The sequence below is a fragment of the Vicugna pacos genome, chromosome 3 (genome assembly GCF_048564905.1).
Source record: "Vicugna pacos chromosome 3, VicPac4, whole genome shotgun sequence".
In the NCBI taxonomy this organism is placed as follows: Eukaryota; Metazoa; Chordata; class Mammalia; order Artiodactyla; family Camelidae; genus Vicugna; species Vicugna pacos.
The window spans coordinates 6,490,323-6,516,687 of NC_132989.1; the positions used below are offsets into that span (position 1 = coordinate 6,490,323).

At 47.9% G+C, this 26,365-nt stretch overlaps 2 protein-coding genes across 4 annotated transcripts; both read left to right on the plus strand.

The window, feature by feature from the left end:
- The first annotated feature begins 84 nt into the window (after positions 1-84).
- On the plus strand, positions 85-16,606 carry MGAT1 (alpha-1,3-mannosyl-glycoprotein 2-beta-N-acetylglucosaminyltransferase). Of its 3 annotated transcripts, XM_072953478.1 has the most exons (4): positions 85-425; positions 1,020-1,450; positions 13,489-13,595; positions 14,081-16,606. In XM_072953478.1, exon 4 carries the CDS (start codon positions 14,205-14,207, stop codon positions 15,546-15,548), a length of 1,344 nt encoding a protein of 447 aa, XP_072809579.1. In that variant the 5' UTR covers positions 85-425; positions 1,020-1,450; positions 13,489-13,595; positions 14,081-14,204; the 3' UTR covers positions 15,549-16,606. The 3 variants fall into 3 exon arrangements, with proteins under 3 accessions (XP_072809579.1, XP_015101250.1, XP_072809572.1); XM_015245764.3 differs by lacking the exon at positions 13,489-13,595; XM_072953471.1 differs by lacking the exons at positions 85-425; positions 1,020-1,450; positions 13,489-13,595 and adding an exon at positions 6,327-6,504.
- An 8,619-nt stretch (positions 16,607-25,225) lies between these two features.
- On the plus strand, positions 25,226-26,153 carry OR2Y1 (olfactory receptor family 2 subfamily Y member 1). Its single transcript, XM_015245755.3, is given in 5 exon segments — positions 25,226-25,301; positions 25,304-25,339; positions 25,342-25,613; positions 25,615-25,897; positions 25,900-26,153. Coding segments are annotated over 5 exon segments (921 nt in total).
- The last annotated feature ends 212 nt before the right edge of the window (positions 26,154-26,365 follow it).

Here is a 26,365-nt window from a genome sequence, read left to right on the forward strand (position 1 = left end):
TGGACTAGGGCCTGGATTCCGATCTGGGGCGGGCCGCGGCTCCCTGCCGAGGTTGGGGGGGGCGGGACCCAGGTAAAGACCCAGCGCAGTTAGGGCGAGGGTCGTCCGGCGGTGGAGGGGTGGGTGACAGAGTCTAGAGAGGATCGCGTTGTCACCCTCTTCCCGGGTGAACACCGAGCTCGGGATTCCGAGAAGGGTGGGAGGAGTTAAATTCTTGGCTGGGTTGGGGGCCGTTCTTGTGGACGCCACGCCCCTACAGGAAGGAAGGGCGCGTGCGTGTGTGCGTGCGTGTGTGTATGTGTGTGTGTGTGTGTGTGTGTGTGTATGTGTATGTGTGTGGTGTTTGAGAATAAACTTAGAAGGGAGGGAGCGGCCAGGGTGGGCTACCGGATTGCAAAATTGGAACATCACTGGGACTATTGCTGGTAGGACTCGGGCCTCTAACATTCCAGGAGAGTGCTCTCGGGAGTGGCCCCGGGAAGGAGTTTGACGGAGGTTGGGAATTACATCCTTGGCACAGTTTTGGAAGCAGAGGGGGAGGTGAGGGTGAAGGGAAGGGAGCAAAGAATGCTTGTGGAAGGCGCCAGCATCTAGGTCTGGAATGGATTTAGTTCAGTCAGGGAGAGCTGGCCGATTAAAACACTGCACACCCTAAGAAGCTTGGGAGATGTAGGGCGATTAGTGCGTGGTACTAACAAGACACTAGAACAGGAGAATGTTCTTTTCTCTGTTTCTTAAAAGACAATCTCCACACACTAGTGGTTTTGGTTACTTCTCTACAGTGCGAATAGGTGCTATCTTTACTTTATCCTAAGCCTTCATGTGCGTACATATTGATGAAGTGACTGTTTTGGGGTGCAGTATGTGAGTGAGGTAGGTACTTTGTATAATCTTGTGGAGTGTTTAAGGAAGGGTCTTTGATGATTGAGTAAAGGAATGTAATTTAGGTAGGGAATCTTAGGAATCCCTTTGGGTATATAATAGATTAGAGAGTGTCATGATGTTTAAATATTCTGCAGGTTAACACAGAAATCAGCTTCCTGGGCCATGCTGTTTCTAAGGCCTGTTTCTTCTCATGAGCCCCAGCAGAAGACGGACTGGCCAGCCCTCACAGTGGATGCCTTCCCCTCTCTGAACAAAAGATGGGATAGTACCTGGGATCTGCCTATCACCAGACTCTGGGCTTAATAAACCAGCTGAATGAAGGAATGTAACAGACCCCTGGGAGGGACACTGAAGCCTGCAGTGGGGGGGGAGGGGCCTGGACATACCCCTTCCCCCCCAGACTCCTCCCCCACAGTTCACTCAGCCATGGACTTTGGACCTGGATAAGAGGAGAGAAGCTACAATTTGTTTGGTGTATCTGATTTGGGATTCTCAGTTTTGGAAATGGAGTGCTGGATGGGGGTTTGATGATCTTCAGGGGAGCAGCTGAGAGAAGAGAAGAAAGGTAAGGTTCCTGTCTCATTTCCCACTTGATGTCTTGCTGCTCCCATGCAGAAAGTGTTGAGTAGGGTAAGTCCCCTGGGGATGCAGCCATTCAGGAAGTGCCCTGATGAGAACCTGGAACCTGATGGGTCACAGGAAGCTTCACTTCCCCTTCACTCTCTAGGGGTGCAGGCTTGTTCCTAACCTCTCCTTACCCAGGCAGGAGGAGTACCTTGTAAGAGGTTGTGGGCAATGGCAGTTGTAGAGTAGGCCAAGGAGAGCATGAAAATAATTCAGGCTTCAGAAGGGAGATTGAATCAGATTACCTGTAAGGGCCTTTTCAACACTGAGATAATAGGATTCCAAGTCAGTCTGGGCTAACTACAACCCTGGAATGGATTATCCAGGCAGAGGCAGGCTGCTGTGTTTTGGGGCGCTAACTGAATAGAACCTCCTTGGGGGGACTGGCAGGTGGGAGATGGTCCAGAGAACTTACTAAATTGTCTCTCCTCCTTCCCCAATAAGAACGTGTAGGCTGTGAAACCTCATGGAAAGAGCAGAGGAACAGAACACGGGTTTGGGAATCAGGATTCGTGTTCTCTTCACTTGCAAAATGAGGATAACGAACTTTGCAAGCCGCCAACAGGTTGCTAACAAGGAGCAAATGAAATGGTAGATTTGGAGAAGTATCCAGGGCCGTGTACTCGTACAACAGCGACACTGATGTTGCTTGATATGCTTGTATAGACAGTACATAGAGGAAAAACCCTGAATTAGGAGTTCTGCTCTTTTATTGAATTAGTGTTCTTTCAGAAGCCTTATTTGTCCTTAATTAAAATCCTTCCCTGAATCTGTCTCATCCTTTTGCTGATACACAATACCTGGGGTCATGAAGTGGTGGCAAAGTTGCACGGGTTCAAGGAGATCTGAGGTTGAGGGCTCCTGCCAGATACCTGGTCAACCCTCAGAGCTCTCCAGTCAGTTTGGCGAGCGCTTGGTAGCAGATTGAAGTGTAAGGAAGTGTCGGTGGAGGAAAATGTAAGGCTCAAGGGCTGAGTGTCTGGCTGGGAGATGGATCTCCAGTTCTTGGAGTGACACTGGACCTTTCCTCCCTATGCCATAGCCTGGTCTTCTCTCCTGCTCTGTAAGATGCCAGTTTGTTGTTTTTTTTTTTTCAGACTGCCATTTTTTAGCCTTCTATATCTTCACAGGCTCTGTTCCCACTTGAAGAAGAACGTATTTAAGGTCACCTTTGTACTTCCTGCTCGCTCCTTCCTTGAACTCCAGTTTACCCGTGCCATGGTGCCTGCTTTTCTCAGTGACAGCAACAGCAGAAAAGAGAGGTGTTGGGAATTTTGATGGACAGTGGGGTATGGTGGCCTCGGCTAAGGTTAGGAAGCCTGGCTTCTAGCATCTCTTTGCCTCTCACTGGCTGTGTAACACCTGGACCTCACATTCACTGGGGGCTGGCAACAATAACAGAGGTCATTTGCAAGCCAAAAATCATGCATTTCTGACTTAGTGTCTTTCTTTTTTCCTCCCTTGCTTCTCTGCCATAGGAGTCCCTGAGTCCCCCAGTGGCCTGAGGGCTGGGCAGACAGAACTAGGTGGAGTTCCTGACCCACCCTTCCTGGTCTGGTTGTTCCTTCTCTGGTCTGACGCGTGGGGCAGCCCCTTTGGGGCCAGGCTTCTACTTTAAAAGGTGTGGATTTCAGGGTGGGCATGTCACCGCCCCCAGCTTTGCCCAGCAAATTTCTGGTGCTAGTCTTTGCTTAGACACCAGGATCACCCTCAGGGGCATGTGGTCCCGGGATGCCTCTGCAGCCCTCATCCTGCCTGGGAGGCCTGGGAGTGCTTCGGAGCACTGGGAGTAACAGAGTGGTGCTGTATTTGTACAGTGCTTACATTATGTGAAGTATCCAGGCTATTGTATTGGGTCAGTTTTTCGTCACCACATTGTTGTGAAGAGAACAGAGCAGGGATTATTCTTCCTGAGGGGACGCTCTGGAAGCCCTGAACAGGAAGGGCTTGCCTAAGTGTGGAGTGGCAGACCCTGTGATCGCCTGCCCAGGGCTGTGCTGGTTTTTACAGCATCTGACCTGACAAGGGCCGTCCGGATTCTGCTGCAGACCTCCAGGGAGGGGAGCTCCAGTGCCCTGTCAGCCAGCCTCTCTGGTAAGACATTTCCTCCCTAGAGTAAGCCAGAATTCCTCTTCCCTGTCGTTTCCGCTGAAAGCAGTATTCCTGCCCTCTGCCTGACCCTTCCACAAGACAGTCCTCTCAAGACAGCCATCATCCTTCTCACGGAGGTGCCAGGATGCCAAGGCTCCACACTCACTGGGGGTCTAACCACTTAGCCACGTTAAGTGATAGACTTAACCAAATGTTGTGTGTGTTGTAACTGAATTTATTTATACCCTTTTTTCTTCCAAAAGGAATTGGCAGTGGCTAACCAAAAGTTCCAATTCACAGACAGTGCTCAGTGATTATCATGTTAATCTTTTTTCTTTGGTCTTGATGAGCTGAGGTTCTGGGTCTGCCTAGGGAGTGGGGATGTTGAGAGGAGGGGAGAGGGGAAAATAGATACATCATTGATTTCAAACTTTGCTTTTATTTCTGCTGATGGTTTCAAGCCAAGTCCTGTTCTAAGTTCAGAGCATGAATTCTTTCCAAATTATAAAAAAAAATACAGGGTATCTTGGGCATAGTTTATGGGAGAGCAGTTTCCTGAAACAATTTTCACTTCCTTCTTATTTCTCCAGGCCTCTTTTGGAAGTAGTGGGGGTTGGCTGGGACCAGATCTTCCTATTCTTTCCATCCTCACAGAATCCAATCCCAGTTTCATCTCCAGAATTCAGTCACCTGCCTCCTTGTTTCTGCCCTCCTTCCCCCAAAACCCCTTTCCATGAAACCTCAATCAAGAGCCTCTTTTCCCAGGTCAGTTTGGCACTTATCACCCTGGCTTCTTGCCTCTCAAACCAAATGTTTTCTCTTGCTTCCATCCAAGAATTCAGCTCAGCTTGATTCTCTAACCAGGTCCTTTCGTTTTGGGCCAGTCCTCTTACAGTCAGGGAATTTCTACTCTTAGATCTTCCTGGGAGCCTTGGAATTTAAACAGAGGACTGTAGCGATGGGGCGTGAGTTTTGGCACACAGTCACCTGTCCTGTTCCTCACTGAACAGCCTTAGATGGAGAAGGATTATTGGTAGACGTGGGAATCTGGCATCTTATGGGCTGGTTGTTTTGCCAGCCTTTCAGCATTCCATTATGTCCTTTGTCCCAGACAGTGACTTCAGCTCCTAATATCTTGGATATACAGTATTTCCCAACTTTTCACACTTTTAGGAAACTTTATGGTTTTTCCTTTTGCCTTGACATGGAGTATTAGTATTAGGCCTTCCATGAGGAAAAGTTTAGAGAGCCGAGGTACAGAAACATCGGCTGCTGGCTGGCACATGAGCATGAGCTCCCATCTCCTGTCACATTCCATATAGTCAGCTAAACTGGAGACCTTGGACACACACGCACACACCCACACACAGTCCAGGCTCACTGAGGTGTCAGCTCCAACTGCAGGTTTTCCCTGCTGCCCCACTGTGTGCCTGTCATTGGACACACAGTCATCTCAAAGAGCACTGTACTCAAGGCTGCATGAGGGGAGGGAATGAGTTTCCATCTTTGGAAGCAGTAATGCTTGGGTCTAAAACTCGGCCATGACCCTCATTAGATATTGTGACCTTCAGCAAGTTGGCACTTAACCTAAGCCTCAGACTCCTCATCTGTGGAATGGGATGATAACGGATACTCTGCAGAGCTGCTAGTAAAGTTAAAGGAGAGGCTGAGGAAGGGGTATGGCATGTGGAGGCCTCTGTGCAATTTTGTTTGAACTCCTCACCCCTATGTGGGGAACTTTAGGGCATGTCCTGCCTTTGTTTCTCAAGAACCCTGCCTATTTCCTAGTTTTACTTAGAAACAAGTTACGGAGGGAAGTCAGTCAGTAACCACACACCACAAAGTTCTGGCCTGCTCTGTGCTCTGGAGCACGGGAGGGAAGTGGATGGGGGAAGGTGCTGGTGCCAGAAGAGTGGTCCGATCACATGGTAGGGCTGGCCTTGGACTCACTCCTTCTCAGGAAAGTCGTCTGCATGAGCAGCCAGTTCTCAGCTCCCCACCCTCACTTCTTAGGGTCAGATATAGACATCTAGGCTTTTCCAGGGTCCTCCCCCATCCCCTTTCACGGGGCTACCACGAGCCTGATTGAGGCTTTTCCTCTTTCGGTCTGGTGGGTCTGCCCTGGGGAAAGTTCTGTCTCTGCTCTTTACTCAGAACTAACAGCACCCATTCCCCACCCGGAAAGGAATAAACAGACAAAGAAAAGAAAAAGAAAAAACTTGCTGTTTCTCGATTTTGGCTGCAGGTGTTTCCTCCCTGGCTTCCATTTTGGCGCCCTGGTTCCTGTTCTCGCATCCCTGTACCCTGCAGCCCCTCCATTGCCCCTGACTACTCCCTCCCGGAAGCTAGGGGTTGCGGGGAGCAGGCCACCAGACCCTTGGCCTTGGGTTTGGTGAACGCACTCCTGAGATCGGCTGCTAGGCTCTCCCCATCAACTCCAGGCGGTCCTGGGCTCGGGCTGGGTCTGGGGAGTCGCCAGCAGTAGTCTGAACTGGAGTGGGTTGAGTGTGGTTGCGCTGACGGATATCGACTCGTGGCGTTGCGATTGGGAGCAGCGCAGGGCCCAGTGGTAACAGCTGCCTCCACAGCATCTCCCGAAGTTGGGGGCCCCGGAAAAGTTGGGGTGTTCTTATGAGAAGTCGGGCGATGGGGCCAGGCGGGGAAGCCGGGGCCCCGGGCGAGGAGGGGCGGTGGGCCCCGCCCCCCGGCCGGCCCCGCCCCGCCCTCCCCGGGGAAGGGCCACGTTGCCCGCCCGGCGGTCGGGCCCCGGCGCGCTGCAGGAAGGACCGGCCAGGCGGAAGGCGCCGGCAGCCGCGCGAGCGCCCGGGACGCGCCGCGGCACCGGGCTCGCTCCCCACGCCCCGGGGCGGGCCAAGTTCAGGGCCGCGGAGTTGGAAGGACCTGGTAAGTAGGAGCCCCGGGACTCCGGCGTCCGTCAGTTCTGGGGCTGGTCCCCGGAAGGGGACCGAGGTCTGACAGGGAGGCTCCGCGGGAGCCGAGAGGGCGCTCCCGGGGCTCGGGTCCCCCGACAGCCGCGGTGCCCGGGAGCCCCAGCGAGAGGGACTTGGCCCGGGCCGCCCCGGGTCCCGGCCGCGCGCCCCCTCCCGAGCCGGGAAGTGGAACTCTGCGTTCAGCTTTCGGAATCCCGGGCCTCCAGCTGTTGGAGAGGGCGGGCTCTGCCGGCAGGGAGGCGGTGGTGAAACCCAGCCTCCGGGCGTCCGTGGGTGCCGGGCCTGGAGGAGGTGGGGTCGCCCGAGACGGTCTGGGGAGGGGAATGCGGGGTGGCCTTTCCCCAGACCCACCCCAGCGTCCTTTCCACAAGTTCCTAGGGGTTCTTCCTCCTCAGCCGAAAGGAAGAATTGACTCAATGTAGAAATGTGTAAATTGTCAAAAAAAAAAAACTTTTTCCTACCTGTTTGCTAACGTGTGTGGAGTAGGGGACCCCTGAGTCGTGCAGGGCCCCCATCTTATAAACTCAGGAGCAGAGAGGCTGTGGCCAGCCACCTACTCTGTCTGCACAGAACCATGAGCCCTGGGATGAGGCTCCACTTTGGTTAACCTTTGCCCCTGTGACGTGTTTAATTAGCCTTTGCTTTAAGAACGCGGCTGGCTGAGAGGTTCAGCTTTATTTTCTGTCGTTTATAATACTTTTCAGACCATGCAGCCTTTTCTCTCAGATGCTTACATCCTCCTGTGTCTGCCTCAAATCTTGAATCACCCCTCCCTGACCCCATTACCCGAGACCACTGCGGTCTCTCTCCTGGATCATCACTCCCTGCGCTTTTCTCAGGTTAGAAAGCATCGTGGTATGTCTCAACTCAGTGGCATATGTGACAGGTTAAACTCATTTCTTTTTTGGGACATGGGGGAAATTGTCACTGCCCTTTTCGTCCTCAGGGCCCAGGGACCTTGGAGATGATCCAGATCAACCCCTTTCCTGTGCAAATGAGAGAACCAAGGCACAAGTGACTTGCCCGAGGTTACTTGGTTTCCCAGGCCTTCTTGCGTTTTGCTGCACTAGCATCGTATTTCCCTTTAGCCTTTTCTTTTCCAGGATGAATAACCTGCATCCCTTCCCTCCTAGGTCTTATTCTCTAAGCCCTTGAATTATTTAGTGCATTTTCTCTGACTCCCTTTTAGTTCTAACATCCTTCTGAAATTATGGGGCCTGGTACATGGTACAGGAGTCTAGCAGAGTTCTGGTAATGAACAAGAATGTAATTCCGTTAGGTCTCCATTATCTGTGATACGTTCTATACTTTCTGATTTTTTTAGGCATTTAACATACTAAGCAAGACAGAGATAGAAGGGCAGGCCTGTCAACATTCCTTCAACTTTCATGCTTTCTAAAAGCTAAATTGGACTTCTGCTCTATGGTTCACAATGGGAATTTGATGATCTGTTGTTCTCTTGCTGTTTAAGGAACTTTTTTTTTTTTTTTTGGCCTCGGAGGACTGGCTAGAGGATACCATGGGAAGCAGAGTTTTAGAAAGGGATCTCACAGCTCCTAGGCATTTCTACAGAAGAGGAAACTGAGACCCACAGCGGGTGGCAGGACCTGCCCAGAGCCTCCTGGGTTTCGGTTGAGGGTTTTATTTACTAAAAAGGTTCACTCCTCTCCCACCACAGTGCAGATGTCTTTGTACTTGGTGTGGACCAGCTGTGTCACTTCCCTGAAGAAGCTGTGAAAACACTGGCAAATAAAAGTGCTTTGTGGGTAAATGTCATGGTAGTACATCAGCGACTCAGGTCAAGGTTAAAGACTGTTGTTCTGTTTTAGAAAAGGGAGGTGTGGCAGATTGTATTTTCCCAGAATGGCCACACCCTTAAATATTTCCATTCTACAGTTGTCACAGTAGGACACTGCCCTCTTCCCACCCGGTAGTGGGGGGATCTGTGTTTCTCTTCCTTTCAGTGTAGCCAGCAACTCGTGATTCCCCTGATCTGTGAATAAGTCAGAAGTGATCCAAGGCTGGATCATGAAAAGGGTACAGCTCACCTGACTTGTGTTTTCCCTTGGGACACTCACTTTTGGAATTCAGCCATCATGTTCAGAGGAAGCCCAGGCCATGTGGACAGACCACATGGAGGTGTTCCAGCCAGCATTCCAGCTGACATCTCAGCTGATGCCAACATCAGCCTGCAGACATGTGAGAGAATTAGCCTGTAGGGGAGTCTCCCAGACATTGCAGAGCAAAGACAGGTCTGTGCTGCACTGTCCAAATTCCTCACCTATAGAAACTGAGAGGGAATAAATTATTATTACTGTTTTAAGCCACTAGGTGCTTTTATTATTCAGCAGTAGATAATCTAGTAAGGAAGAGAGTATGAGTTGAGGCAGGCCTCAGAATTTGGACTTGGGGCCTGAGTGCAGAGGGCACGAGGAACACTTGCTCTGCTGATCAAGGCTACTGAGATTCTATTTTACTTGTTTATTCAGGTACTTATTACCACATAACAAATCACCCCAAAACCTAGTGGCTTAAAAACAACAGAGTTATTTTATTCCTGTCTCAGCTATGTGGTTCTTGCTCCTGGTCTTTCATGCGGTTGCAGTCAGATGTAGCTGGGGCTGGAATCACCTGGAAGGCTTCTTCCGTGTCTAGTGGTTCATGCTGGTTGTCAGCTGGAATACCAACGGGTGTCCCGTCTCTGTGGCCTGGGTGTCCTCTTACCTTGGTGGCTGGGTTCCAAGAGCAGGCATCTCAGGAGCACCAAGTGGAAACTCTGTTGCCTTTCATGAACTAGTCTCTTAAGTCATGTAATCATCACTTCCTCTGTAGTCGCAGATCAAAGAGAGGCAATGTAGACCTCACCTCGCGCAACTCTGGAGGGAGGAGTGTCATTGTCACTTTGTAAGAAGAGCATGTGGGATGGGAGATGCAGTAGTCATCTTTGGAAGATGTAATCCTTTACTGTTAGGCTGCAGGTTTGGCCTTCTTTCTCCCTGATTTGGTTAATAATGCAAGCAGTTCTCCATCTGGCTACTTGAACTTCATACATGTGCCAAGCGCTGTGATAGGTTTAGAGGTCACAGAGTGTTTTTTTTCTAAGGAGCAAGATGAGAGCCCCAGGTCAGCAGAGCCACAGATTTTGTTACAGTGTGGAGGAGAAAGATGGGAGGTGTGGAGAGAGTACGGTGGGAGTAGAGCTGTAGGAGGCCTGGCTCTGCCTGGATGTTAAGGAAGGACTCACTAGAACTTGGTCCTTAAGGATATGTAGTGCCTGTGGGTGGGGGCTTTGGATAATGTATAAGGATGCGGGACCAGCGGAGCAAAGATACAGCAACATACAAAGTGTACTTAACTGGGGGAATTAAGTAGCCTGTTGAAGCCAGAATACAGGGTTCATGGGGTTAGTGGTTGGAGGAGAGGTTGAAAAGGGATGCTTGAGTCGGTTTGTTGTAAAGGCCCTGTGTGTCATAAAAATGAATCTGAGTTTTATTCTGTGGGCAGTGGTAGCCTCTGATGGTTTTTAAGGCAGCCTGGTGCTTTGACCAGGCATATACTTTAAGAAGGATGCTGTGTGGCTGTTGGGAAGATTGCTTAGAGGAAAGCAAGGTTAATGATAGTGGTAGACCAGCTGAGAAGCTACATGAAGTGTTGAGTATTTCATAGTAAGTCAGAGACAGGCCTGCTGCTCCAGCCCTGAAGCCAGCAGACACTTCAGCTGATAGAGTTCAGTTTCTCTTTTCTTTCCCCCAACCCTTGACCTGAAGGCTTTTCCTGCCTAGTCAGGAGGCAGGATGTTGGGGGTTAGGGAATCCAACATTGACTATATCCTGAGGAAGGGGAGTGAGGAAGAAACTGGGAATCTGTGTGTGTCTCTATTCTAGGAAATCCTGGTTGGTATATGAGCACTGATAAAATGGAAATTTAATGACACAACAGAAATGGGCTTGAGGTTTCTGAAAAGACTGGTGCTGTGGAGTTGTGAGGGTAGATGGTTTCTGGGAGGAAGACTTGGTGCTTGCAGGAGCTGGGAGGGTCTTGGCGGAGGGAGGCAGTATCCGTTCCCTTTCAAGACCCTTCAGGATCAGCCCTTTTGATCCTTTGATACTGGATCTGTCTGCTTGAGAGCCCAGAAGCACAGAGATGAAATCTGGGGCCCGAGGTTTTGGCTAGGATTAGAGAACTGGGCTGTGAGGCAGAGAGTAACTGGCAGAGCAGCCAGCACAAGAGAGCATATCCTTGAAACTTTTGGGTGTAAAGTGTTGAGACCAGAGGCAAGGATGCCGGGGAGAGAGTTGCATGGTCAAGACTGGCAGCTGTCCCAGAATTGGAGGGTGTGGTAGATCCCTCCGAGTAATGGGGTCTGGTGGAGTGTGGGGGTTGGTGGGACCATGCATTCTTCTTATTGGATGTGTGTCCCAATCCTTTCCCAGAACCTGGCAGACAGCAGGTGTGTGGTGCATGCCATTGAGTGACTGAGGAGTTTAGAACAAGTGGATTGTCCCAGTTCCCCTTACTGATACGCCCAGCTGCGGCCGTATTGCACAAAGCTAGTCAGAGCTGTGAGCTATGTCGCCGTGTTTGATTTTAAGAAATTTTATTTGAAAATAATTTCAAACTATACAACAGTTCCAAGAATAAAAATCATACAAAGACACTCATATTCCCTTTACTCAGATTCACCTATTAGCATTTTGCTCCGTTTGGTGTCCATGATACATAATGCTTTTGTTCTGAAGCATTTGAGAAGTTGGTGTCTACTATGGCCCTCTACCCCTAATTACTTCACTGTGTATTACCTAAGAATTGGGGGTTTTTTTTGTCACCACAATATGGTTATCAATTAGTCAACATTGATACCTTAGTCTACTATTTATATTCCAATTTTGTCATTTGACCCAATAATGGCTTTAAAAAAATCAGTTTTATTGAGTTATAAATGACATATAATGAACTTAACATATTTTAAATATACATTTTGATAAGTTTGGACATATGTATACACCCATGAAACTATCACCCCACAGAGTTTCCTAGTGTCTCCTTGTAATACCTCCCCCAGATGTCGTAACACCTCCCCCTGAAGTCCTCACCGGCCCCATCCCCAGGCAACCACTGATCTCCTTTCTGCCAACATAGATTACTTTGTATTTTCTGGAGATTTATGTAAATAGAACCATAATGTATGTGCTTTTTCACATCTTGCCTAATTATTTTGAGATTCATCCATGTGTTGTATCAGTAGTGTGTTCCTTTTTATTGCTGAATATTATTCCATTCTTTGGGTAAACCACAGTTTGTTTATCCATATTCCCCTGTTGATGGGCGTTTGGGTTGTTTCCACTTTTTGGCAATTATGAATAATGCTGCTATAAACATTCCATGTAGGATTTTGTATGGACATATGTTTTCATTTCTCTTGGGTATATATATCTAGGAGTGGGCTTGCTGGGTCAGATGGTAACTCTCTGTTTAGCATTTTGACAAACTGCCAAACTGCTGTAAAAGGACATTAGTTCCATACCTTACACCATATACCAAAATTAACTCAAAATGAATCATAAACCTAAATGTAAAACCTGAAACTATAAAATCTAAAAAAGAAAACATAGGGGGGAAAATGTTTGTGACTTTGGCAAAGATTTCTTAGATTCAATGCCAAAAGTGTGATTCATAAAAGGAAAAAAACCCTGATAATTAAGACGTAATCAAAATTAAGAACTTGTATTCTTCAGTTGACACTTACAAGACTGGGGCGAGTGTTTGAATTTTTGCCTGTCTGGTGGGTGAGAAATGTTATCTTAGTCCACAGTCTGAATGAGCGTTTTTCTTATGAGTGAACTGGAACGCCTTTTCATATGTCTGAGGACCATTTTGAGTATTTTTTGGTGTGAGTTGCCCTAGTCTTTTAGACATGGAGTTTTGGCCTCTTTTCCCCTCAGTTTTTAAAAAGTTCTTTGTTAGGACATTGGCTCTTTATTTGTGATATATGTTGTAGGTATTCTCACCCAGTTTGTGATCTGCCTTTTGGCTTGGCTTATGGTGTGTTTAGCCATGCAAAAGTCCTTGTAATGTTACTGCATCTGCATGTTGGGTCAGACTTAGAAAGCCTTTCCCTTTACCCAGGTTATAGAGGAATTGACTCATGTTTTCTTCTAGCACTCGTATAGTTTTATTTTCTCAGTTTTATTTAGATATCTAATCCACTTGGAATTTACTCTTGTATACGGATCTTTTTTTTTCCCCCAAAGACTATTTTTTGCCCCAGTAATTCTAAATATCCCCTTTGTCATTATATTAGATTTCTACATGTAGTTGAGTCTATCTCTGGAGTTTAAATTCTATTCCTTTGGATGATCTGTTTGTTTACATACCAGCACCACAAACTTAATTATAGAGGCTTTGTAATGTGTAGGATATTAATATCTGGTAGGGCTAGTCCTTCTTTACGGCTGCTTTTCATCATTTTTCTAGATGTTCTGTTACACTTATTTTTTCATGTGAACTTCAGTGCCAGTTTGTCTAGCTCCATAAAAAAAGCATTTTTATTGAGATTTTTGGTGACGCTGAGATGTCCTAACCAAGAATAAGGGATAGTTCAGTCTTCTTTTGCGTCTTTCAGGAATTATAGGTTCATGTAGGGTTTAAATATTTCTAGTTAAGTTTACTCCTAAATAGTATATCATTTTCATAGCTATTATAAATAGGGTTTTGTCTTTCATTATTTTTGTAAATGAGTTATTATTTGTGGATATGAAGGCTATTGATCTTCACATGTTAATTTTTATATCCCCCTACGTTGCTCAATTCTTTGACTGTTCGGGTTGAGTTTATCATTGATTCTCTTAGAGTTTTCCAGGTATATTCTCATGGCATCAATAGGTTCAGATAGCTTTGCTTCTTTTCCACTTCCTCTGCCTTTAATTGTGTTCTGCAGTCCAGTTGCATTGGCTGATCCCTCCAACAGAATGTTAAATAGTCATGTAGACCGTGGGCGGCTTGGCTTTGACCTTCGTGGGAATGCCTCTGGTGCTTCCTTATTAGGTAAGGTGCTGGCTTTAGCCCTGAGGTGTGATATTAGAGTTTTAAAATCAGTAATCTTTGGGCAGTTTGATTTGAGGAATGGCAGGTGAGTAGTCTTACCCACACCTCTCCTAAGCTCTGGGTGGAAGATGGGAAATGAAATCTGTCAGATAGGGAATGGGGACGAGGAGTTCCTTTGCTTCCATTCTCCTATGGCCATCACACTTTACACTGTTCCCCCCACCAAGTATTGCTTTTCTGAGGACTCGTGAATTTATTTTGGAGTCGGGGAGAGTGTTATCCTAACCCTGTTCTCCCATATAGATTGACCCTACAGATAAGGGAACAGGCAGCTCTTTTCCAGGAGAGCCCTGGAGTTAACCCCCTGGCCTTCCTCATCCTGCAATTCTTCACCTGTTCCTGGACACTTCCCTCGCCCCATTCTGCCGCCCCTGGCAGCCCCGTGCCTTTGTGATGTTGGTTGGTTTTCTCTCTCCTCTGCTCAGGTGCGTGGCTGCTTGCTAACCCCAGAGCCCAGAGGAAGCATCCCTAGGACTCCGGGGTGTGAGGCCAGCAAGACGAGCGCGACCTTGAGCCCCACCCTTGCCTGCCTCCCCCGCGGGGGCCAGGATGCTGAAGAAGCAGCCAGCAGGGCTTGTGCTGTGGGGCGCCATCCTCTTTGTGGCCTGGAACGCCCTGCTGCTCCTCTTCTTTTGGACGCGCCCGGCGCCTGGCAGGCTGCCCGCAGACAGCGTGCTCGATGACGACCCCGCCAGCCTCACCCGGGAGGTGATCCGCCTGGCCCAGGACGCTGAGGTGGAGTTGGAGCGGCAGCGGGGGCTGTTGCAGCAGATCAGGGAACACCATGCTAGGTGGAGCCAGCGGTGGAGGGTACCCACCGTGGCCCCGCCTGTGCCACCGCGCGTGCCTGTGACCTCCCCACCAGCTGTGATCCCCATCCTGGTCATCGCCTGTGACCGCAGCACTGTCCGGCGCTGCTTGGACAAGCTGCTGCACTATCGGCCTTCGGCTGAGCGCTTCCCTATCATCGTCAGCCAGGACTGCGGGCACGAGGAGACAGCCCAGGTCATCGCCTCCTACGGCAGTGCCGTCACGCACATCCGGCAGCCTGACCTGAGCAACATCGCAGTGCCGCCCGACCACCGCAAGTTCCAGGGCTACTACAAGATCGCCCGGCACTACCGCTGGGCGCTGGGGCAGGTCTTTCACACGTTCAAGTTCCCAGCGGCGGTGGTGGTGGAGGATGACCTGGAGGTGGCTCCAGACTTCTTTGAGTACTTCCAGGCCACGTACCCGCTGCTGAGGGCCGACCCCTCCCTCTGGTGTGTGTCTGCCTGGAACGACAACGGCAAGGAGCAGATGGTGGACTCGAGCAAGCCCGAGCTGCTCTACCGCACAGACTTCTTCCCTGGCCTGGGCTGGCTGCTGCTGGCCGAGCTCTGGGCTGAGCTGGAGCCCAAGTGGCCCAAGGCCTTCTGGGACGACTGGATGCGCCGGCCTGAGCAGCGGCAGGGCCGGGCCTGTGTGCGGCCTGAAATCTCTAGGACAATGACCTTTGGCCGCAAGGGTGTGAGCCACGGGCAGTTCTTTGACCAGCACCTCAAATTTATCAAGCTGAACCAGCACTTTGTGCCCTTCACCCAGCTGGACCTGTCCTACCTGCGGCGGGAAGCCTACGACACAGATTTCCTTGCCCGTGTCTACGGTGCTCCCCTGCTGCAGGTGGAGAAAGTGAGGACCAGTGAGCGGAGCGAGCTTGGGGAGGTGCGGGTGCAGTACACGAGCAGGGACAGCTTCAAGGCCTTTGCCAAGGCCCTGGGAGTCATGGATGACCTCAAGTCTGGTGTCCCTAGGGCTGGCTACCGGGGCATCGTCAGCTTCCTGTACCGGGGCCGCCGTGTCCACCTGGCCCCACCCCAGACGTGGGATGGCTATGATCCTAGCTGGAATTAGCAGCACCTGCCTGTCCCTCCTGGGGCCCCTCCCTGCCATATCGTGGGCTAAGACAGGACTGCAGTCCCTGGACTGCATCGTCCTCTCTGTTTTTCTCTTGGGTCCATTTATCTCCTTTTTTCCCCTTTTTTGAGTGGCATTTGAGTGCACAGATAGTAAGGTGAGGGTTATTCTCCCATTCTCAAGGACGTCAAATCAGGGGAATCCTCTGGGGCATGTTGGGGGAGCATTACTAAGCAGGAAACCACTGTGTGGTTTAGGGAGACTGGGGCTTGTTGAGGCCACAGACTTCCATGTTCCAGGTTTTCTTCTAGGGCATCTGCAGAGAGGTTGGCAACTTAGTTCTCTCGACCAGGTCTCTTTTTCCTGTCCTGGGTCTTCCAGCCAGAGTATGAGCCCTCCTTTTACACCTGCCCCCCACCCGCGCCCACTGTCCCCCGATTGGAGCAGGTTGAGGGGCTGGAATATGTGAGAAGGAGACGCGTTTGTGGCCAAAATGAGACTAACCAAAGGGGTTTCATCATCCGGGACCCGGGGGAGCTGTTAAGTTGTTAAGGTTTACCGCCTCCTGCCCGTGTTTCTCTTCCTCCCCTCTCTCCTTTATCCCTGACCTCTCAGCTCTTCTTTCCCTGCAGCCTAGAGATTCATGATTCTAAGAGGCAAAGTTGAAGGGAGAAAGCAAGACCTCTCCTCAGCTCATCCGCTGTGGCGAGGGGAGGTCTTGGGTGCTGGGGCACCCCTCCCTCATGTTCCTCGTACAGACTGTCCCCCATCTGGTCCTTTCAAAATCCCTTCCCTGTGCTCTCGGATGGCCCTCACTGGCTTGGCCCATGGCTTCTGGAGGACCTCTCAGTGTGAGATGAAGCAGCTCAGACCTTTCATCCCGGCCTCCCTCCCTTCTCCCCTGAGCATTCCCGTGCGCGCAGATTAGGGTACAGATGGAGGGTTGAAGAGCAATGCGTGTGTTTTTGTTTCTTGCCTGACCTCAGTTCATGGAAGAAAATTGAAACTACAGAATTATTTTCAAAAATAAAATAAAGGCTGAATTGTCTGAAAAACTCTGTGTGTGTTTGTGTGTCCTGGAAAAGGAGGAGGGGGTGGAAAAAGAGGTGAAGGGGAGAGGAAGAAAGGAGGAAAAGGAGAATGAGAACTAAAAGGAAGGAGCTGGAAGGAAGGAAAGCAGATGACGAAGACGGGCAGCGAGTAGGGGAATGTCGTGGGAGAGTGGAGGGTGGGCACAGGTGTGAAGGAAAGGCCAGGCTTGGAGGTGGAGGGGGGCCCAAGGCTTCACCTCCCTGCTGCTGCTAGAGGTGGGCCGTGGGGCTCTCAGTGGCCTTGGGCTTGGTCTGAGCCAGAAGGCCTGGTCTCAGAGAGGACATGGAAAAGTCCCTCCCGCAGTGGGTGCCTTGTGCAGGGTGTCCCCTGCTGGCTCAGGCAGCATTTCCTCTGCATCTTCCAGGACCTGCCCCTGAGCCCTGGGATGCAGAGCTCATAACTGGCAGTGGACTCAGAGTCCTGACCATGACCCCAGGGAGATGCGTTTTTTACACTGCCACCTGGAACACCCACACATAAATGGCAAACTTTTCCCAAAACTATCCTAAGGGCTTCTATTTTCTGCCAATTTTTTTTTTTAATGCTGCTTCGGACCCACCAGCGTGATTTCATTAGTGGATTTGAAAACCCAGGGCTAGGTGACTTTGTTGACAAAGCATTCTTGAGCTGCACACTGGACGGGTGAGTTGTGTAAAGGGAGTGTCACTGAGGGAGCAGCTCTGGCCTCCCTTCTGGGGTCAGGAGGTCGCCATTACCCACGATTTGCAAGGCTCTCCCTCCTGCCTAACAGAGTTGGGCCAGTGTACTTTGGCTGCCAGAATCCATACTCTAAGGGCTCAATTTATTTAACATTGCTTGCCAAGTGCGTTGTTCTGAGTATTAACTCATTTAATCCTCAAAGCAATCATGGGAGGTAAGTAGAGCTCCTGTTTCACAGGTGAGGAATCGGGCGCAGAAAGGTTGCTTTGCCCAAGGTCACACCCCGAGTTGGGGCAGAGCCAGGATTTGAATGGATCCCATGCTGATAATCACTACTTAGTCTGGCCTGTTCTATTTCTGTCTTTTACTGCCTTTCCTCCAAGACCATCTCCTCAGCTTTCCTATACTCTAGTTTCCCCTCCCTCAGGGTCCAGGGTGGTGGGGGTAGGGGGACTGGGCTGCCAAGTCAAACAGCAGGTGGGGCAGGAAGGCAGTCCTCCTGGAGAGATTGCCAAGGAGGAGACACTCTGCAGATGCAGGCAGGGGTGTGGGTGTAGCTCAGAGGTAGAGCACATGCTTAGCATGCATGAGGTCCTGGGTTCAATCCCCAGTACTTCCTTAAAAAAAAAAAAAAAACAGAGACTCAGGTTTCTCCTGAAGTGAGGAGCACTTTGACTGGTCTATGTGTCTTGATTCTTTTCCTTCTGATGCGGTTCCCCAGAGAGGCCACCTTCACCATGCCCAGGCATCCTCAGGTGTGACTGATACGTGCGTGGCTGCCACTCCTCATAAACCACCATCCTCCCGTGGGTAACACAGCAAATGGAAACACCAAATGGACAAGCATGGTGTCATTAAATCCTGCAGAATTCTGCTACCCTTGAGTTCGGAGATTAAAGATAATTCCAAAGAGCTCACCCAGCTCAACAGAGCTCCCAGTCCAGGTGGGCCCTCACTGAAAGGTGACTAACTGGCTTGGCGCTCGCAGGTTGCAAGTCCCCGCAGGGGGAGGGTGTGTCCGTGTGGCGCACAGGGTCTCCGCTGCCCGCAGGAGGCCTCGCAGGGACCGGGTATGTTTGTGGACCCAGAAGTGACTCGGGCTGGCCCACCACTCCTCTGCCCTGGCCTTGGCCCCTCTGCCTCTACCGGTGACCCACAGCCCTTCCTCCTCCACTTCCTGCCGATCTCTGGAACCACTGCTATTTCTCTCTTCCCTCTTTTGTCCTCCTCTCTTATCTTGGTCACCTGGTGAGATCTAATTTTAGGGTGAGTCACCCTAAGTGTGAACAAATGTGTTGGGTAGAGTCTCTGGCCAGGGGCTCCCTTGAACCTTCAGTTAATCCCCTGGGGTTTCTTCAAAACCCAGCCAGGGCCGGCGATTGAGGCTGGGACGTGGTAGGGGGTCAGGCACAGGGCTGCAGGTGGGGCTGAGGATGAGGTGGGAGGCAGAGGAGGGGTGAGGGTGGACTGCATTTTGATTGTTAGAAACAACACCCCTTTTAAAATGATAGGTATCATTTACTTTTTTTCATATTGCAAAAGCAATACATGTTCATTTTCGAAATCAGGAAACAGATAATATAATATAAACATTCACACGTCCACACGACCCCCTTATCTCTGTTTAAACCTATCAGACTTCTTTCTTACATATGTAAATAAATAGATAAAACATCTATAAAACCCATAAAGTTACATAAATGTTTATTTAGCTTTATATAAGTTAAACATTTATATATATACTATATATTGTTTTATAGCCATGTCAAATATTCACCTTCACCATAGTTTTTAATCATTTACCCTCTTCCTTAAATATCCTCAACAAACACGTGGGATTTTAGGCTTCCTGAAGGGATTTCCTTTGAGCCCTTGAACTTCCATCTGTTCCAACCCACCCTCCATCTAAGGTGGGCAAGTCACACACAGGGTGTTTATGCTTGGGGCAGAGGTCACGTAAGGAGCAATTCTGCCACTTTTCCGTTGATTCATCTCTGTTTCCCTCTGATCTTAATTATAAAAACGAGATCACTAGGTAACATTTAACTGAACTCCTGACTTATGCTCTAAGTGCACACAATATCTTGCCTAACCTGTTGATTCTTTCCCTAGATTAATAGAAGTAGGAACGAAAAATTAAGTGGTAAAAGAATGACCAGCTCTCTACCCCCGGCAGCCCCCATAGCAATCCTGCAGACAGACTGCACGGACAAGATAACATCTTAAGAAAGATCGTGAGGCGTCAGCCAGACTGCATGCAGTGGGAAAAGATGCAGAACCTAACCTTCTGCCTCAATGATTAACCGAGATTACTTCCCCTCTTTTCCCTTTAAAAAGTGTCATGGCTGAACAGAATCTTCAGAGTTGGTTTTGGGGGACATTGGGGTCTGCCTTCTCCCCAGATTGCCAGCTTTCTGATTAGAGCAACTTTCCCTGCTACCAATATTTGCCTTTCTGGTATTGATTTTCCAGCAGTGAGCAGCCGGACCTGAGTCCAATCAGGGAGGGGCCCCGTGCTGATGTGGGGACTGGCACCACATCTGTCTTGAGGCAGGCTTGCTTGACTGCTTTCCTTTGTTTCTGAATTTTCTCATTTATCTGATTAAATTTGCTCTTTAGAACTCTGGGACGGCCTAGGAGGCTAAAGCTTTTTTTTTTTTTTTTTTTTTTTAACAAACAAGAGGTGGGGGATCTGTGGGTGAAGGGCTGGGAGGGCCCACGTCTGTCCCTGGGAAGGCCCCACAGGGTCCTGCTGTTTCACAAAAATCAGTGTATCCCTTCCAGGAGATGCACAATACACTCGTATAAAAAGCAGAGGACCTTTGGCTAACAGGGTATCAGGATGGCAGCTGGAACAGAGACCCAAAATGATCGTGGCCGAAATAAGATGTTTTATTTGTGATTTGTTCCAAAGTCCAAATGGGTGGTGTCTTAGGGCTGCTCCAGCAGATGCACACCCACCAAGAACTCAGCCTTCCATTTTGTCTTCTGTGATCTTCAACACACGGCTCCCAGCTCCTAGGCAAAGATGGTGCCCTGGCTCCAGTCAGAAAGGAGGAAAGAGGAGGGGAGGGCACACCTCCTTCTTTTTTAGAATGAAACCTAGAATTTGTACGTATCACCTTCCCCTACCTCCCACTCACCAAAACTTGCTCTAGTTCCCCTGGTTGGACGGGAGACCGGGAAATGGAGTGGCAACCATGTGTTCAGCTAAAACTTCTCTTAAGCCATGCAGTGGGCAAGAGTGAGGTCCCACATCATGAAAGGGGACCTGGCTGCTATCTTTTTTTTTTTTTTTATAGACTTTTTTTTTTTTTTAGAGCAGTTTCAGGTTCACAGCTGAACTGAGCAGAAAATACAGGAAGTTCACACATAGCCCTCCCCACCCACATATATATACTTCCCTACCTTCAACATCCCTCATCAGTGTGGCATATTTAGTACAACTGACAGCCCAACATGGACACATTATTATCAACCAAAGTCCATAGTTTACATCAGGGTTCACTCTTGATGTTGTACATTCTGTGGGTTTTGACAAATACATAATGACATGCAGCCATCACTATAATATCATACAGGATAATTTCATCGCCCTAAAAATCCCTTGTGCTTCATCTATTCATCCCCCCCTCCCTCTCCCCAAACCCCTGGAAGCCATGATCTTTTTACTGTTCCTGTAGCTGTGCCTGGGTTCCATCTTGTTTGCTAGATTGCACAAGCCCCGAGCCTCCAGCTGTGCGAACTGCCTTGGAAGAAGTCTGATGACCTGAGAATGCATCGCTGGAGAGGCTTTAGCCATGCGAATCAGCCACCTTGCATATCCAGCCTTTAGATGTCTGCTGCCCTGCCAACGCCTGACTGCAAATGCAGGGGACACCCCAAGTGACAGCTGCCTGGACAATCCCTTCCTGAATTTATGATCCACAAATAGGAGCAAAATAAAATGGTTGTTCTCTCGATGCTAAGTTTTGGAGTGATTCCTTAGGCAACAATAGTACCTGGTGTAATAGAGCAAACCAAATCTGACTCTATATTAGATCTGTTCCTTTGTTTTCTAGGCTGTCTTTCTAGCTCTGCACTCATGTAAAGATAACAAGTTGCAGAATTGAGAATGACATTTGTTTTGTTGCAGGTTTTGCAGGAGCACCATGACGTGGCCCATGTGGACAGCTGCAGGAACAAAGAATTCCTACACCGAGAAGTTTGCAACAACCAACCACACCCCTTCCCCTGTTTTTTGTTTTTTGGGGTTTTTTTGTATAAAAGGAGCCTGTATTCTGACTTGAGCAGGATGGCTCTCCAAGATACTGGTCTGCCATCCTCTCGGTCTGCCGGCTTTCTGAATAAAGTCACTATTCCTTGCCCCAACACCTTGTCTCCCAGTTTATTGGCCTGTCGTGCGGCAAGCAGAACGAGTTTGGACTTGGTAACACTGGTACTCATAGGTACTATGTTCTGTCACTGAAATGTTACACAATTTTATGTAAACAGAAGGAAATTTTTAAACAAATATTTGGAGAATAAGATTTTTAAACACTTACTCTTTAATCCCTGGGAAGGGAGGATATGGCTGTCTAGGAGACTGGTTCTATTATTGAGAGAAAAGTGGTCCTTGAATTAAGAGATATGAGTATCTTTTTTCCTCCCAAAACTTTAAAAAAATTTATATTCAAAATAATCTCCAAGGTTTTAATTGTGAAAATTTTCAAACCCATACAGAAGTTGAAAGACCAGTACCAAGAAGACTCATATTTCTCCCACTGAGATAATGCAATAATTCATACTTTTCCATATAGCAAATATATAATTTTCTGTACCATTTGACAGAAAGTTGCAGAATATCTTATTTTTAAATAACTTTTTTTCTGTTCATATAAGTAATATAATGCTCATTGTGTAGCTTTTGTAAAATGTGGAAAAATTTAAAAAATAAAGTGCATCCATAACCCCACTGCCCAGATTAACTGTCTCGATTCTTGGCTTATGCGGCAAGTTGCGCGTCTGAACTTGGTTTTCGTTGGGCAGGGCTGCCCTCTGCTGACAGCCGGGCGAATTGTCAGGTACTGGGATTTAAATCTGTGAAGTCTCTTACGGAGTTCCAGTTGAACTGATTTCTCAGACTAGTTACTTGTTTGTTCGTTTGTTTTTAATTTATAAAAATAGTTTATTTAAATTTTAAGAAATGACTCAGGAAAGTCAAATTTCTGAAACTGTAGACCTGAGCCCCATGGCCCCAAACCTGGGGATTTTATCAAAGTCTTGGGTGAAGCTTCACCTGGAACAGCTTGTCTGGCTTACTTGTCCTTGTGATACTGTTTCCTTTTCCTGGGGCCCAAAGAGATGGACATCAGGTCCCAGTCTACACTCGGGCAGCTCTGCACCCAGTCAGATGGCACACACGTGTGGTTCCAACGCCTCTCTCCCCAAACTGAGCTAACGACCCTGGTTTTTTCCTAGATTCTTTTTCTTCCTTTGGTTCATCCTTCATATCCCTTTTCTCCAAGCACGTCCTGTCTTGTTTACACTTCCCCCCTTGTAGGGCCTCTGGTGTACATTCGCTTCACTTCTGTTCTTTTTTCTATCAACTTATGCCTTGTTGAAAATTAGTAAGTTCCTATATTCACATTTATACTCCAAGGCCTCTGTACAATTTCTAAAAAGAATATCTTCCTCACCTCTCTGTGAAGTTCTGGAGAGCAATCTTGGTTCAGAGTCACTGTCTGGAGGTCATGAGCGGTAGATGGACCCTTGAGCTGGGTCCCTGGAGAGCGTGTGTAAAGTGAGGAGAGAGCCCTGTAAAGTTTCCAGGGAAAGATACTATGTAAGCCACTGATTGAAGGAAGAGGAACCATCAAAGGAGAGTAAACTTGAGTAGATTAAGCGGACAGAAGAAAATGAAGAGAGAGTGTATCATGGAGGCCAGTGGAGGAGGAGTTTCCAAAAGGGAATATGACGGACCGTGAATAGGAAGACTGAAGATGTCTGTCCCTTACTCACCCTCACTGCCATTTTTGACCAATTAAAATTTTTATTTGCATTTATATAAGCTACTAAATATAAAAATATACAAGGCTAAATAAATTTTATAGAATTTGGAAAAAAAAGAAAAAAAACAGGATTGTTGTGTTGGTTAACCTACCCGTGGTTTAACACTTTGATATTACTAATTCACACTTTCTCTCTATTTTCCACAAGAACATCAAGGGTGGCATCCAGATATGCTGCTGAAGTCACTGATCCAGCATTGATCCACGGATGATGCTCAGTTCAGTAGACTTAACAAAAAGAAAAATAAGTTAATTTGGCAAATATTGTTCACATTCAGCATACGCTAGGCTACTTTTGATCACCAGTTTCTTCTTTGTCTTCTGACATTATTTTTAAATAATCCTGTTTAGATTTTTAGCACAAGAAATAAACTCCAAAGGAGAGCAACTTTTCATACATAGCTTGCTTCATAGTTCGTCAGAGTGTATTAGTAACATGCGGTTTCTTAGAAGAAATGAATCTCCTTGAGATTGAAGGAAGAGTCGTATGTTTCATTTAACAAAATTAATTTAACATTTACTACCATGCCAAGAATAAAAGTAACATTCGTTGAGCGCCTTTTGTATCCCATACAGGAAGAAATAAATATTAGGAGCTCACAACTCAGAGAGGGACAAAGACAATTTTAAAAAATTCAATGAGTGTGACAAGTGCTATAGAGCAACTGTCACAGAGAACTGGGCTTTTGAGGAGTTGAGGAATGGATTTAACCAGCTGGAGAAGAAAGAGGAGGGTATTCTTGGCATCACAAGTCATCACAAGGAGCATACTTGTTGCTAGTTGGTTTTTCCCCGAAAGGATGGATTTACACTTTTCTTGGTTCTTTTCAACAGATGGCAGCCGGTCATGAGCAGGACTTCTAGGACCGGTGCGCTGAGCGTATTGGTGGAGCAGAGGGAAGCAAGTGAGCAGTCAGAGGTCAAACTTGTGATTTCAGCCTGGTTAGCTCTGGATCCTAATTTATAGAAACAGACTACCTGATAGACCAAGGAAAGGAGCAAAAGAAAGCAGCATGTAATACTCATACTACCTTGCTGCACCTTAGATTCTTTTTTTTTTTAACATTTTTTATTGATTTATAATCATTTTACAATGTTGTATCAAATTCCAGTGTAGAGCACAATTTTTCAGTCATACATGAACATATATATATTCATTGTCATATTTTTTTCTCTGTGAGCTACCATAAGATCTTGTATATATTTCCCTGTGCTATACAGTATAATCGTGCTTATCTATTCTACAATTTTGAAATCCCAGTCTATCCCTTCCCACCCTCCACCCCCCTGGCAACCACAAGTTTGTATTCTGTGTCTGTGAGTCTGTTTCTGTTTTGTATTTATGCTTTGTTTCTGGGTTTTTTTTTTCTAGATTCCACATATGAGCGATCTCATATGGTATATTTCTTTCTCTTTCTGGCTTACTTCACTTAGAATGACATTCTCCAGGAGCATCTATGTTGCTGCAAATGGCGTTACGTTGTCTGTTTTTATGGCTGAGTAATATTCCATTAAAAGCAGTTTCCACATCACTGAATTTCATCCTAACCTCAATGCTGTGAGGGAGGGAGTAGGTGTCCTCTACTTGCAGACGAGAGACATCAGATCCAAAGAACTGAGTGGCCTGGCTGAAGTCACAGAACCAGCAGGAAACAGGACTGCAGTTCAAATGAAATGGAAGTCACAGCATCCCTAAGTTAGTGATCTTCACTCTAAAGAGTAGGAGTTTGGACAGAATGGAGCTTAATAGAAAAATAGATAATAAAATAAATGACTTAAGAGTATACAGAGACAATTGTGAAAATTTTTTAAATCCTTGTTTTTCATAAGAAGCATTAAGTTGTCTTCTGCTATTTGAACAGGTGAAAAGCTATGGGAAGTTTCAGCACCAGTTTGGGGGTAAGCTTCATTTTAATGGGCTTCTCAGATTGGCCTCAACTGGAGCCAATTTTTTTGCCTTTATTTCAATTTCCTACTCCCTAACTCTCTCACCACCACCATCAGTCTCTCCCTCCTGGAACCTCAGTTGCGCATGCCCGTGTATTTCTTTCTCTGCCACCTCTCCTTCCTTGACCTCTGCTATACCAACAGCACTGTGCCCCAGCTTCTGGTCAACCTTCATGGACCTGACCGGACCATCACCTATAGAGGGTGTGCGGCCCAGCTCTCCATCTGCCCTGTTCTGGGAGCCCCTGAGTGTGTGCTCCTTGTGGTGATGGCCTTGGACCGCTGGGCTGCTGTCTGTCATCCTCTCCACTACAGCAGCCATCATGCACCCTCTCCTCTGCAAGACCCTGGCTATTTACTAGCTTGGGAGCTTCATGAACCCTCTGATTCAGACAGGCCTCCTGACGGTCATGCCTCTCTGTGGCCTCCAGCTCCTGAACCACTTCTTCTGTGAGTTGCCTGTACTTCTGAAGCTGGCCTGTGGGGACACAAAAGGGGCAGAATCCAAGATGTTTGTGGCTCGAGCCATAGTGTTGGTTGTTCCAGCAGCGCGAACTCTGGGCTCTTATGTGTACATTGTTCAGGTGGTGCTGAGGGTCAATCAATGACTGGGAGAAGAAAGGCTTTCAGAACTTGTGGCTCCCACCACCTGGTGGTTTCCCTTTTTTATGGCTCAGCCATCCATACATACCTCCAACCCATGCACAGTTATTCTGAGAGTGAGGGGAAATTTGTTGCCCTTTTTTATACCATAATTACTCCCATGTTCAATCCTCTGATTTATACCCTAAGGAACAAGGATGTGAAGAGGGCTCTGAGGAAGGTACTAAGAAGAGGCAGATACTCAGGGTAGGACAGGAAAGGAGGACCAATGCAATTGTCTGTCATGGCTCTCAGATCATGGGGCCCGTCCTCTTCCTTGGAGGGGAGTTGGTCAATGGGAAATAGTCCTCCATAGGTTATAGTTTTAATGCCTTCCTTGTTTTCCAGGTGAAGTGGCGATCTCTCAGAACTCTTTCCAGATCAACGTATATTAATATTGTGCAGAAGGGGAGTAAGTATGAT